At 44.5% G+C, this 15,367-nt stretch overlaps 1 protein-coding gene across 7 annotated transcripts in view; it reads right to left on the bottom strand.

Moving 5' to 3' along the window:
* The window catches only part of DAAM1 (dishevelled associated activator of morphogenesis 1), a 237,831-nt gene that overhangs the window by 16,839 nt on the left and 205,625 nt on the right, over positions 1 to 15,367 (bottom strand). For all 7 annotated transcript variants that reach the window (XM_063947383.1, XM_063947378.1, XM_063947384.1 and 4 more), the window contains 4 exons: positions 14,885 to 14,991; positions 9,520 to 9,608; positions 6,347 to 6,515; positions 1,364 to 1,471 (listed from right to left, as the gene is read on the bottom strand). In XM_063947383.1, coding sequence (XP_063803453.1) covers positions 1,364 to 1,471; positions 6,347 to 6,515; positions 9,520 to 9,608; positions 14,885 to 14,991 — 473 coding nt within the window. The remainder of the gene's footprint in view (positions 1 to 1,363; positions 1,472 to 6,346; positions 6,516 to 9,519; positions 9,609 to 14,884; positions 14,992 to 15,367) is intronic.

Consider the following 15,367-nt stretch of genomic DNA (forward strand, 5'->3'; position numbering starts at 1 on the left):
AAAAATATTTTCATACAGGACCTCTTTGTGCTAACTAGCTTTTAAAACACGGGTAAATGCGCGGGGGGCGCGCATTTACCCTTGTTTTTTCCTAGTGGAAAAGGGTCCCCTTGCAAATTCCCAGATCAAGTGATTCGGGAATCCTACCCGGGTAGCTTGCCGGGTTGAACACGTGTTCAGCCCGGTAAGCTGTGTAGTGTGAACGGGAGCAGTGTCAAGGCGACACGGCTCCCGTTCACAGTGTATGGGAGGGCGGCGCTGGGAGATCATGTGATCTCCCAGCGCCACCCATGCCGCGTCACTAGCGGCGTCAACAACCCGGCAATATGCCGGGTTGATGAGCGCTGTGGGAAAGGGGGCTGTAGCACGGGTCGCAGCCGTGTCAGGCGACATGGCTGCGACCAGTGCTACAGATGGAAAAGGAGTATTAGTGAGAGCCATTCTAGATAATATTAGTCCATGTGTCTCTTTCCCGCAGAGGGACATGATGATAGATTATGTGACCACCAGGGGTCCTATATATACTGCACTGTGTTCTAAAGAACGCTCTACATAACGGCCATGAAGGTTTAGGACAGAGATTTTCAACCTTTTACAACTCGCGGCACACTGAACAAGATTTAAATATTGCCAAGGCACACTCAGATATAAGGGTGATGCATGGTGCAGTTGCGTGTCCTAGGATGTCATGTCGCAGCTTCTCCATAGGTAACGCCTGAGCCACATCTGAGAAAGCCAGAAGAGCCCAACACTGCCCAGGCCCAAAATTAGAACTGGCTCTGCAACCACTAAACCCACCAGTATTGATCGTTCCAGGGTCTCAGTAGCGACAAAACACTGACGGGCCTGGCTCTGCTTCTATGGCGGCACACCTGGAGACTGCTCAGGGCACACTAGTCTGCCACGGCACAGTGGTTGAAAAACACTGGTCTAGTAGCTAGTCATTACCGGCCTCCTTTCTGTTATTTTTGAATATTGGTCTTTTTGCTTTCACCAGCTCTCATTTCCATCATGTTCCACTATACTTTTTCTTCTCAATGTAACCCCAATATTTTCCGGGAAAAATAAAAAGAGCAACACACGCTAGAGTTTAACTTGTGATGAGATAAACATTTTTAATGGTTACTGTCTGTACATACTGTAATCCATTGTGACAGACTTTCACTAATTAGTTCTCAGCGATATTCCATATCTGAACAGCTGGGTTGATTGAAACATACCACAGGGGCATAGTATGGGTTGTTCCGTGGCTTCTGTTTCATCATCGTCTTTTAGCTGCTGACAATCTGGACTCCAGTGACTGGAGCTAGAACATATGAAATCCAGCTGTGCATATTAGTTACACAAATGGGCCGCCACTTACTTTACTTTTGCAGCCTCAGGGATACTCTGGAGCTCTTCGTGCAGAGTGACAATTTTGGGATACTTCTTTTCTACCACGGTTATAAGATAGTGCAAGAGGGTAATATTCCTGTAATGAAAAATAGTTATGTATGGTAGAATTAGAGAGATAAAATTCCACAATGATTTCCTATTAACTCATTCTCACCACAACATTTTTTCACTTTTACTTTCCCGACCACATCATCATGAATGGATTGGTTTTAAATTCGTCCTTGGATATTGAGCGCAATCACAGTCGTACACACGAGTCTTATATTTAACTATTATGCTGGGCACGCATTATGCAATTATCGTCCAGATAAGAGGATTGGGCCGATAATCGTATGGTGTATGACTGCGGCCAATCAGTGATGAACGACAGTCGTGCGTGAGAAATCTTCTAACACGTTTCGACTGATCCGATCATTGGTCAACTGCATCTGGCAGTGTATGCAGTGCTTTGGCCGACTGTCTGACAATTACCCAATTCCTTCTCAGGGGAGTAACCCAGATATCATAAGACTAAACCTGGCTATATCTTACAGCATTTGGCCATGATATCGGATGGGTCCAGGCTGTCAGAAAATTTTTATCTGGCAATGTATGCCCAGCATTAGCCAGACCTTCAGCCCCAAAGCAAAGACTCACCAGAATATATTCTCATACAGCTGACGCTTTTGCAACACAGTGAACGTGTTCTACCAATCAGGAATGCTGTCCTATTTTATATACATCAGCTGAGACATGTTAGCAGGACCATGAATCCAAAAGGCAGTGACATATCTGTAATGGATGCGGCGTGCACGGTGCAAAATCTCCTGGTTTAAGAGGGGCCCTACCAGGGCTTAAAGTGGTCCTGGTGAGGTGGTGGAACTCATGGAGAAGGACCATGGAGGCACCAGGACCTGAGGAAGGAGTAGGTGGCTGCAGCTCATCAGCAACACTATTGCCACCGATATCATCGATTGACGCAGATGATGGGGTGGGCTTTTCTGTTGGAATTACTGTGCAGGGCAATGGAGGAGGTGGAACTAGTTCCCCCTACTATTGCAGGTGGTGGAACTCCGTTCCACCTCGTTCCCCCCCCCCCCCCCCCCTCCACTTTAACCCCTGGGTCCTACACTGCACAGCCTACACCTAGAACAGTCCCCACTTCGTGCTGTGCAGCAGGCGTCTGTCAATGTGATGCGCCGGAAGCTCCATCTTTCAGATGTTTTATTTCATAAAGATGGTGCCTTTTGCATGCCCTGCACATGCGCCATCTTATTGAAAACATCACTGGGAAGATGGTGCCCATAGAAGGAGGTATGAGACTTGCAGCATGGAGGAGGGGGCTCAATGCATGCCCCCTCCCCCCAGACATTAATATGCCTCTGTCATAAAGTGGAATTGTTACCAGTCGATTTTTAAGAAAATAACCATAATTTAAATGTTGAAGTTTTTCATTTAAAAAAACCCTTTAGCCGACTAAATAAATAGCGGCAAGGGAGACCGCTAACTCTGAGGTAAAAACATGGCTGTTAAAATTCTTAAGACTATCCCATTGCCCAAAACAAAATCCCATTTATGTAATCATGCCAAAACCAGACAATTACTGCAGATTATCCTCCTTTGCCTGGCCAATGACCAGTCGGCTCCAAACATCCATAAAAGAGCTAAACTTAACGCATCCCACGACAGTTGCCACTCTAATCTTTGCCGGTGCCCATGAAGGCAGCACAAGGACACAAAGTACAGTAGTGTACACAAGGAGGGTCACCGTGATATCACAACACAGTATTAAACTCATTTTGCCTTTGCACACGGACATGTCACGTGTTAGTGACTACCTTAGAGAGTGCCGGATGTAAAAGGATCTGTAAGCACTGTACATGCCGAACATAGACAAACGCAGGGAGGGTTTCTGGTTGCCCGTAAACCCCCCTCCTCTTGACAAGTGGCTCAAATTATGACAATAGCAATGGTATGTAATGAGATTACTAGAGCTGCCACTCATCATGCAGTTTAAGGGACAGAGCAGAGCTGCTGCACGTGCCCAGTGGTAGCAGCTTCTACTACCAAGTTTGCTTTGTGTGTGGATCTCAATCCTCAATCAGTGCACTGGACCACAGAGTAGCTACCAGGAAGAAGAGACAGGAGCCTTACCATGAGGTGGGAGAATGTGTGCTTAGAAAGTACAGTACTGGTTCTATTATGTTTGTGTATTTATTATGTTATGTTTAAAATTTCCTGACCATTTATTTATATTACGTAAATGTTTAACACAGCCTATACTATAGACCATATATAGTGTTAAATATTAATACTGTCTTCCATACAGTATCCAGTGTATAAAAAGACCAATGTTTACATTAATGTCCAGGTTGTTACTAGGATCATCTACTGCTTCCCCAGACTCCCGCACTTGCGCCAATGTTCCGCTGAGTGGGAGATTGTGGAGCACATTTGGAGACCCCCCTCTAGAAATCCTGCGTTTGCCACTGCCGCACCCCAGCAAAGTAGATTCATGAACGATAACTACTGTGGAATATTTCACACGTAGGCCGCTGTTGCAAACACTGATGTAAATGAGCAGTGATATATTCCAGTTCTACTTCAAATGCCACACCACTCTGAGAACAAGATGGGACCGAGTCCAACAAGTGCATCATATTCGCTTTAGAAGTTAAACAGCTGAATGTCATCAGATCCATCCCTCTTCCCGGCATTACATCATGCAGTCCCCACAGGAGCCATTTCTGGAAGTATGAAACAAACCGCAGCTCTTGTGGGAAATTAGAGGCTATCTCACACTGGATTTTATATACAACACCCCCTGTGAGAGGTTGACTGCAAGAAAAAAACATAAACCTCCTATAGGAATAGGGTAATTGGTTTACTATGGAACGCTTTTCATTACAGAGGCATTTCCTGCGTTGTGCAAGCATTAACCCTTTTCCTACTGCAGGGGGCGGTGGTGCGATGCTCTATAATGTGCTACAGGCTGCATCAGCAGCATAATGGAGGTAGGATGGAAGCATCTAGTGATCTGTTGCTGCTTAGGAGGTTTTACAGTATGTCTTATACCTATACAAAAACAAAATAACCTTCAGGACTCTTTCAGCTCGATTCTCCATTCGCAAATTTTAAAACGCAAGTGACGTTAACCACGAGGAATCAGCCATTTAATTACAGGAAGAAATGCTATCGCAGAACCACAAAGTATAATGATTATCTGCTTGTGCCTAAAGCCCTAGGACAATGGATAGTAATAACGTTCTGTCTTATACAGTAGTTCTCTTTGTAGGAAAAACTGATGTCAATTTGTATTAAATGGTCATGAATCAGACTGTGTGCGCCTTAATTGTATACCGATAGGGCTGTAGAAATGTGTATTTATTACCAGTTATTTATATAGCGCACACCTATCCCGTAGCGCTTTACAGAGAATATTTCTCCATTCACATCAGTCCCTGCCCCAGTGGAGCTTACACTCTATATTCTCTATCACATGTACACACATATTCATGCTAGGGTTCATTTTGTTTGAAGCCAGTTGACCTACCAGTATATTTTTTGGATTGTGAGAGGAAACCGGAGTATCCGGAGGAAACCCACGCAAGTACAGGGAGAATATACAAACTCCACACAGTTAGGGCCATGGTGGGAATCGAACCCATGACCTCAGTGCTGTGAGGCAGTAATGCTAACCATTACACCATCTGTGCTGCCATTGATGAGTGTATGTGCAATCTGCCTGGTATCAGTGTATGTGATTGTCATTATTAGCAGTTATTCATAAAGAGCCTGCACATTCCAATGCGCTTTCCAAATAATGTTTAACAATAATGTGACTTGGATTAACACTGGACATGTTGGCAACAGTAGTCAGAGAGGACGCCGATCACAGCTACTTGTTGTACCATTTGGCCAGCTCAGCAGTGGGGGCACTGTTACTGCCATGCATATGTGTAGTAATGGGCCCTACACACTGGGCGATAATACTCATATGAACGAGATACCATTCATATATTTGATTGTGGAGGCACCAGCGATGAACGATGTGCGGCCCCGCGCTCGTTCATCGCTGGTGCCCCGTCGCTTGTGCGTGCAGGTCAATATTGACGATCTCGTCCATATTTGCCTGCACTGCTATGGAGCCGTGTGACGGGGGGAGTGAAGAAACTTCACTCCCCCCGTCACTGCCCCCCCGCCGCCGGGTCGCCTGTCGGCCATATCTGCCGTCGGGCAGTTCGGCGGCGGAACGCCCAATGTGTAGGGCCCTTAACTCTCCCCTGTCTGCCCCTCGCGTTTAGACTGTAAGCACTTACAAGCAGGGCCCTCTTTCCTCACTTATAGCATCATCTCCCCCCCACCGCCTACAACGGTATCAAACTTTTGCTTGTTTGGGTATTATGACCACTGATGTAGGTGTTTATAAACCATGCCCTATTCTGTACTCTAAGTCAGTTTTATTTTGCTCATGCGGTTTCGGTTTATGTACTTTGTAAGGCGCTGTAGATACCTTGTGGCACCAACAAAAACAACAACTACAACAACAGAAAAATGACATTACAATATGACGGGCGTTGGACGGGTTGTTACACAACTACATTGATTAAAGAAGCACAGAATCCCATTTAACTTAATAAACGCATCTTTACTTACATTTCCGTTAATAAAAAAAAATGGGAGTTCCAAAAATAATACATAAAAAACATAGGTTACCAGTGACCAGGTAAGTTAAAAACAAACAGGCAGATGAAGGTCTGGAAAGAGGAATTCAATCTAAAATATAATGGTCAGTCTATTGCTAGTTCCTATATAGTAGATTGTAAGCACTTTCAATTCTTCATTTGTAAAGACACGGTTTTGTTTTACTACGGTGATTGTTCCAAGTGTAAAGCGCTTGCGGGCAAAACTGGCGCTATATAATACAGGTTAATAAATACTCCGCTTGAACCATTTTTTTTTTCTTACTTACTTGTCGATACTGGATTTGGTATCAGCGATTTTATTTAGGCTGGAGATTTTAAACCCGTAAGCGTTCCCCCTCTGTCCTTTATTCATGTAGTTCCCGAAAGCCAGGACAACTTCCAACAGCTGCTTTAAGCTTTTACTCTGCAGAACCTGCTTGGAGGCTGAGCGGATTGCTGTTGAAGGGGAAAAAAAAGAAAAAGACATCGGTGGGATAACAAAGCAATCTATTGTAACAGAACAAAAAAATAATTTTACTAGATGAATGCATCTATTTCATGAGCGTTCTTAACAAGTATTCATGAGCAGCTTATTGTAATGGCACATGGGATGTGAAAGGAATGACAATACATTTGGGATCCTCACATTCTAAGAACTAAATAAGCAGTATTCTAGCACAAGAGAAACATAACAGAAACGGTGTGTGTTCTGAAAGTAGTGGATCTTGTACCGACCGTAATTCCCAACCAAGAGGTTAGGACACTTGAAACAATTTGTTAGTTTGGATATTATTTTAAATATATAATTAGCATAAATAAATTGCAAACTTGTCTGGATTTGGTCCTATTTATATTTATAGATTCACACAATGGGGGTCATTCCGAGATGATCGTAGCTGTGCTAAATTTAGCACAGCTACGATCATTCACACTGACATGCGGGGGGACGCCCAGCACAGGTCTATCCCGCCCCGCATGTCAGTGCCGCCCCCTTCCCCGCAGAAGTGCAAAGGCATCACACTGTGGCGATGCCTTTGCACTTCAAGAGTAGCTCCCGACCAGCGCAGCTTTAGCGTGCTGGCCAGGAGCTACTCGTCGCTCCCCGGAAGGCAGCGGCTGCGTGTGATGTCATGCAGCCACTGCGGCCCGCCCCCCGTTCGGTCCGGCCACGACTGCGTTGGCCGGACCGCGCCCACGAAACGGCGGCCAAACGCCACCGTTCCAACTCCCCCATCCTCCCCCCCCCCCCCCCGTCCAGTGACCGCCTCTGCCTGTCAATCAAGCAGAGGCAATCGTAGCGGCCCGACGGCATGCGCCGTTCTGATCCGATTGCACCGCTACGATAAAATGCAGCGTGCGATCGGGTCAGAATGACCCCCAATATTTCAACATGGTTACTTTCCAAAGAATTATAATTGTGCTGTCATAAATTGAGGGCTTTGGGAACCAGTAATGTTGTCCTATATTGTCTTGAATTGTAAGTCACTGTTCTCTTGTTTTGCTTATTTGTTTATATGCAATGGGTATGTTATCCCAGCGGTCGGGATCCCTGCGGTCAGAATACAGACGCCAGGATCCCGACCACCAGAATGCCGGCAGGGGAAAGCGCGCGCAACAAAGCCCCTTGCGGGCTCGGTGGCTCACTGCGCTTGCCACAGGCTCTATTCCCACTCTGTGGGTGGTGTGGACACCCACGAGTGGGACTATCCCTGGGGCAGCTGCCGGCATTCTGGCAGTCGGGATCCCGGCGTCTGTATTCTGACCGCCGGGATATAAACTACATCCCGTTTTTATGCTCTCTATTTGGGTGCTGCGGATCCCATGTGGTGCCATATAAAGAAAGTATGACAAAAATAATAAATAGTAATAATTGCTAAGAATAAGAAGTTCTACAAATATTCAGAATTGAACAAGTAACAGATAGGAGTATTGGATACAACTGCATCTATACAGCAATTCTACTGAATGTACAAGGGCAGCAAATCAAAATGGAAAAAAAAAAATCTGCCTGGACAACAGAATACGTTGATGATAAAGATTACCTTTATACTACATGTAAAATCAATTTTGTTTGGCAGAGTGACAATTTTGTACACTACCCAGACTTTGCCATACTTGGGAGATCAGACTGAGTCTGCAATATCTGAAAAGCTTGGGACTAGAAATATTTTGGATTTTTCTGTATTTTGTAATATTTGCATACCATAATGAGATGGGGATGGGACACAAGCAGTAGCGGATCTTGCCACGGGCAAGCAGGAATTTTGCCCGGGGCGCCAAGATCCGCTACTGTGCCCCCCGCTGCCGCTGTGTCCCCCACTGGTCCCCCCGCAGTGAAGGGAACTAGACGCTACCCGTCTAGTTTCCCTTCATGGAGAGGACCTTTGCTGTGCGGTGCGCAATGACATCATCGCGCACCGCACAGCATTGTGGGACTGGCACAGGCGCTAGGGGTCATAATTGACCTCTAGGGTCTATGCTGTGCTATGGGAGAGACGTCATGACGTCTCTCCCATAGATCCGAGGAGAGGATCGGCGCCGGCGGAGGTCTGCAACGGTCGGGACTCAGGAGCGGGGATTGTAAGTATTCAGTTTTTATTTTATTTTTTTAAAGCGGCGCTACTGGGGGCACAAATGCGGGCGCTACTCTACAGGGGGCGTAACTGACCACGCCCCTGTATGAAGCCACGCCCCCATTTTCCGCCCGGAGCGCCACAAGGGCTAGAACCGGCCCTGGACACAAGTCTAAACAAGAAATGTATTGGTTTCATATATACCTTATACACACAGGCTGAAGGTAATTATATACAATCTTTTTAATAATTTTGCGCATGAAACAAAGTTTGTGTACATTGAACCATCACAAAACAAAGGTGTCACTATTTCAGTCGCACTCAGAAAGAACATATTCGGGGTATTTTTTGCATTTAGAATTTTAGGTATGGGAGACTCAGAGGAGTATTCAATTTTTACTGGACTTTATTGCTATTTTTAGGGAGAATAGTGATTCGCCCTATTCAATAACAGGGCCATTTGTTTGCCTAGGCAAAAAATTCAGCAGGGGCGAAAAACATGTGGATCAGTGAATACACATTTTCCCATCTGCACCAGCTAAAATGCGGGCCGTTTTTGCCGATTTTGAGGCATTTTTCGCCAACGCCTTTTCACAAAAGGTTAAAAAGGCATTGGTGAAAATGCCTTAAAAAAAAAAAAAAAAAAAGGCACAATCGGGCCTCAATTGAATACGCAGGGGGGTGAATTAAATAGCTGTGAGATTACTGGTGCTAATTGAATACCCCCTCAACCCATACAAATAACGCAGAGCAATGTGATTGGGCACAGCAGAAGATGCTCTCTTTTTTACCCTGGACTCAAACGGGACAGAATATATCTGAAGCTCTCCATGTGTCATTGCTTCTTAAATCTATAAATAATGGCACAGCTGGAAAAGTGGGCTTACCTTCCACCTTTGGTTTCACTTCAGCAACTCTTTCCGCAAACTTTTTTTTGAAGTACAGAGACTGCAACCGTTGCTGATAATGATTAATCCTAAAACATTCAACAATTCAAAGATTAGGGCATGAGAAAAGTGCAACAAATCCCAATACAGTATGTTACACATTAATGATTTCAGACTGGATTAAAGGGCTGCTGTATCACTGATCAAATGTATTAGTATACTGTTTAAAGCTACAGAAACTAAAAGCTATGGGACACAATGATGTACCTCCAGATTGTCCAGCTAGGTCCTGCTCACAATTAACCAATGAGAACGTTTTTAGTTGGACTTCTCAAGTGGGGTGGTATTCATGTGACCGCCGACAGTCACATGACCTCCTCCACCAGCCCGACGGGTCACTGTCCCGATGGTCGGCATGCCGACCAACAGGGACTATTTCCACTCGTGGGTGTCCATGACACCCATAGAGTGGGAATAGAACCCGTGGCGACCGCAGCGTGGCGAGCGCAGCGAGCCCGCAAGGGGCTTGCTGCACTCGCCCCTCCCCACCGGGATCCCGGCGTCGGTATGCTGCCGGGATCCCGGCGGCGGTAAGCTGACCGGCGGTCAGGAGACCGCCGGTCAGCCGTACTACACCCCTCAAGTGGGATCTTCATGTGGCTGCCTGTTTTGGGAGTTCACAGGCCATTTGGTAACCTGTCCATCAGAGCTAAGAACCTTTAAGAGCAACTGAAATCCCACTCCGACACCATGGTCAGAGAAGCAGAGCAGGGGCCTCCGAAACAGAACTTTGAGGGGAATGCATATACTGTAGTGTGGGCTCACTTCAAAATTGTGCCATGTAATTTGTTTCACCCACCTACAGAGACTATCTTGCACCCTGGTACCCACACCTTTCACAATTACCCTGTGAGAACTAGTGATGAGCGGATTCGGTTTTACTCGGTTTTACTCGGTTCTCAAAACGGCATCTTATTGGCTCACGGATGTCACGTGTTTTGGATAGCCAATAAGATGCCGTTTTGAGAACCGAGAAAAACCGAGTAAAACCGAGTAAAACCGAACCTCGCTCATCACTAGTGAGAACTGAAAGCCACACATACCACGCCTCCCCACTATAATCCGCACCCCGCCCACCATCAGGAAGCACATCTTACAAATGTCAGTTATACGCCGTTCCCAATTTCACAATACCGATGCCTGCATACCGCCCCCTCAAAATCCCAACAGTCAGCATACCGGCTAACAAGGACTATTCACCTCCCTCCCCCCCCCGCCGGTATTCGAAACCACGAGAGGTAACACTTGCTTGATAATCTTCTGATTGTTTTAGTCTTTCCCCTACGCCTCCCGTACTCCATCCAGGACACTCTCCCCAGTTGGACCTCAGTGACCTGGCTGTGAGTTTCTGCCTGACACTCTTACTGATGCTGCTGTAGGCCGAGGCTCTGTTCCACTGACCACCTGACGACTAAACCACCCTCTCTGCACCACTATTCCAGGCGCTGGGTCACATACCCCGAATCCAGTACAATCTCCGTATATCTGGGATGTAGAGCATCCCTACCCTAACCCTAGTATCTTAACCCTAATTCCAAACCACTCCCTAACTATAACCCCTACACCTATTGTGTGTGACAGTCTGTATACGGAGCACTACAGAACTTGTATTGGAAAAAAGCTGTCAGAGTCATCAGAAACTCAGTCGCACACAGATATACAAGTATCGTATCAAATTAAATCAGCAGTCTCCTTGTGCATCCTAGTCACAACCCTAATACCCTAACCGAATCCCCTAAACTAACCACAATATGCTAACCTTAAGCCTAAACTGCTAAATAAATAATAATACCATAACCGAAACCACTAAACTAACCCTAATACCCTAAACTTACCCTAACCCCAAACTAACTGTAATACTCTAACCCTAAAGGGCAGACTGGATGGGCCACATGGTTCTTATCTGCTGTTTAATTCTACGTTACTAAATACTCACTAGGTGATAATCACAGAAGCATTAAACGGTTCTGCTAACAGTGCTTGGAGGAGGTTCCGTATGTACACTCTCTAGGTTCCCCAGGTATGCCAGCATTACTATATTTTACAATAGTATCATTGAATAAAGTTCTATCAATGTCTAGTACATTATTGTAAAGAGCAAATGGCTTCAGGAAACCAGAATCCAGGAACTCAACCCATAACGGCTTACAGAAAGGATCCAGCAGATTCTGCAGTGGTAGGAATCCACACTCGATCAGTTACACAATAGCAAACGTCGGACGACCATCGTTTAAGAATACAAGTGTATTGGGTAGGACAAAGAGAAACACCTTAAACCTGATGAAAAGACAAAAATTACCTTCAAATACATTGGACTAAAAAATTTCAGTGGAGTTTTTGGAGTTCGTTAATCATCACCTTATCTTGACATCATGATTTGGCTTAGAAATCATGTTCCACATTTATGTCAATGATTCATGCCAGGCTAAACATTTACAATTGACAGCAGCAGGTGCTGCAGGTAAAGAATGATCACAAGCAGTGACTTACATTAAAATATAATGTATTAGCACCATCAATGAATTAGCTCAACCGGACATTTCCATTTTTATATGCCACTTAAAAGGACATCACATTAATCTATCCATCACAAGTATTGCAGCATTATGGTACTCCAGCAGCTGGGTCCTCCGCCATTTGTAAAATAAAATCCTATTCTAGAACTAGCTCTAGAACGCTCACTTAGAGGTACATTTACTAAGCAGTGATAAGAACGGAGAAGTGAGCCAGTGGAGAAATTTCCCCATCAACCAATCAGCAGCTCTGTATCATTTTATAGTATGCAAATTATAGATGTTACTTCAGTGCTGATTGGCAACTTCTCCACTGGCTCACTTCTCCGCTCTTATCACTGCTTAGTAAATGTACCCCTCAGTAAGTAAAAGGCAACATACAGACCAGACGCTTCGATGGGATGCATGTGAAATCCTAACCTCAATGGCTCCCAGAAACAGGGCTGACCTCATTCTGTTACAAAGACACCCGGCTAAAGAGTTACAACAATAGCAGTAAAATTATGCAGTATAATCTTCCTTTCCAAGGTCAAATCTTCATTAGTAGATTGTCCAAGTGCTGATATTTATTTTATTACCGAATAAAACTCTGGGCAATGTGGGTAATTTCTGAGCCGAAGTAATTCTCTAATGACTTCTTTTGCCATAGAACACCGTAATCCACACAGTACTGGCGCTATGCTTTCCTTAGCTAGAGACTCACGGCTTATAAACTAGGCAGTTACTGTACGTAGGAAAGTTAAATCACAATCAATATTCTCTTGTGACAAACCACAACAAAAGGAAATTTGAACAGCTTCCAAAATGTGAAATTATATATAAAGAAAATCTTTTGCAGCTGTGAGGAGACAAGGAAACTGCTCTCAGAACAGAAGACATTTACTATTACACACACATATATAATAAATATATATATACATATATATATATATATATATATATATATATATATATATATATATACACACACACACACACACACACACACACACACGAGTCTGAGCACTAGAGGGCAAGGTTGTAGTAGAAATATTGTTTCACGTACATGGCAACGGCTACAGACTTTTTTTGGTCTGAAAACTTGATATACAAATAATTTTTAAAGTGCTCCAGACACCCAAACACAGTGGAGACAGCCATTTTGTAGACTGAATGATCACACAGAATATGGCAGATGGAACCAGTGACATTACTGAGGGATGAGAATGCATATAAATTCCCTAAAAGCCAGTAACATAACTGGGGTGTGGGGAGGACATGTAGGAGGCTACAATATCCAGTCACGGCTCTATGTGTGGGAAGGAAGGGCACTATGATAATTTTTCCTCTCACGAATGACCTGCTCGGTCCTAAAAGACAACTGTAAGGCACAGCCAGAGTTAACTTTTGGTATTTTTGCAGTTTCTAAGCTGGAAGTGGAATAATGCTCAGTCAGCAAGATCTTGTAAGAACGAGCAGCTCAAAAAAGTAAGACCTCCCTCTCCTCTAACCCTCCCCCTTTCTGCAATCTAACCCTAACCTCACTACCCGCCCACAGCCTAATCTTAACCCTCCTCCCCTCAGTGCCTAACTCTAACCCCTCTGGGTGGTGCCTACACCTAACCCCCTCAACCCTAACTTGCCCGCTATACTTATATCCAGGATTTCTGTGTCTGTCTCCTGACTGTCGGGATTCCGGCATGGGCATTCCGACTGGCGGAATCCTGACAGCCGGCTTCTTGACTGCATCCCACACTAGATGTAGAATGTAAGCTTTCTTGTTTAACACAATACTTATATAAATGAGATCAAAGTACATCTCTATCAGGAAGTAGCCATTTTATGTCAACAAATAACTGTTACATTGAAGCACCTTAGGACTTAGGAATGGCGGTTAAGCCTACAAAATGGCCGAATGTACTCTGTGTAATAGATGGTTGTTCTTTTAAGGCTTTCAATTTCCCAACCGTAGATGAAATATCTAACAGAAGATACAAGCCATGCATACTGTGGGTGAAGAAAACCAGACAGGGAAACAACTGCCAATTGCCTACAGTCAGCTATAACTATCCCTCCGCTTCCTTAGTCCACTAGATGCACTTGTGTCCTTTCTCAATCCAAGTAAATTGTAAGCTTTCATGGGCAGGGTCCTTCCTGCCCTATGTGGTCTATTCATGAAGCAGTGAAAAGTGTGGAGAAGTGAGCCAGTGGAGAAGTTGCCCATGGCAACCAATCAGTGTTGAGGTAACATTTCAAAAGAGCATTCTATAAAATTATACAGAGCAGCTGATTGGTTGCCAGGGGCAACTTCTCCACTGGTTCACTTCTCCACACTTTTCACTGCATCATAAATAGACCTCTTTAAGCCTCATATCTGTTTACCTTGTATGACACCTATGTCCTGTCTTATGGTAAACCATCCTATGTTTACTCACTTGTATGTCTGGATTTCATAATTAATAGGTCAGGACTATCCATGTATGTGTTAGTAATTACTATGCTTAACTGTAGCTGTAGCTGCTGCCATGTGTATTGTATTCCTGTAATTATGTTTAATGCATTTGTGTGTGTGTCATATCTCTGAGACTGCCCGGCACCACAAAACTGGTGCGCCCTATAAACAAACAATGGTGATGAACTATAGCCATACTATTAGCACTGATTCACAACTGCTGACAGGTTGTGTTTATACACCTTCAGGTTGATGCATTACTTATTACTGTGTTCCAGGCTTCAGCAAAAAACTGCATAAAATGGATCTGTATAACAGTCTACAATAACAGTAGGAGTAAACCCTGGTAGTGTAGTAGCACCTGCTCATCTCGAAGAGGAACCGGTCTGCTTTGGCCATACGATCCAGTTCATGTTTGTGTTCTCCTAGCAAGTCAATATCACTCTTCTCTGGCACAAACTTCAGTAGCTGGAAAGAAAATATAATTATTTTTAATTGTAACAAAATTAAAATAAAACCAAGAAAAACAGAATCAATTCACTTGTCTGGACTCATCACTTTAGGTTGTTTATTGACAAAGTGAAGAAACCGATAGCAACTAGACCAGGCCTGGCCAACCTGTGGCTCTCCAGATGTTGTGAAACTACACATCCCAGCATGCCCTGCCACAGTTTTAGCATTCCTTAATAGCAAAACGGTGGCAAAGCATGATGGGACTTGTGGTTTTACAACAGCTGGAGAGCCACAGGTTGGCCAGGCCTGAACTAGACATTTGATTCCTTTTATTAGAGAACTTCCACAGCTCCGCCACTTAGCTTACATTGATTGATAAAACACACTGGTA

Source organism: Pseudophryne corroboree, chromosome 12 (assembly GCF_028390025.1).
Source record: "Pseudophryne corroboree isolate aPseCor3 chromosome 12, aPseCor3.hap2, whole genome shotgun sequence".
Classification (NCBI taxonomy): Eukaryota; Metazoa; Chordata; class Amphibia; order Anura; family Myobatrachidae; genus Pseudophryne; species Pseudophryne corroboree.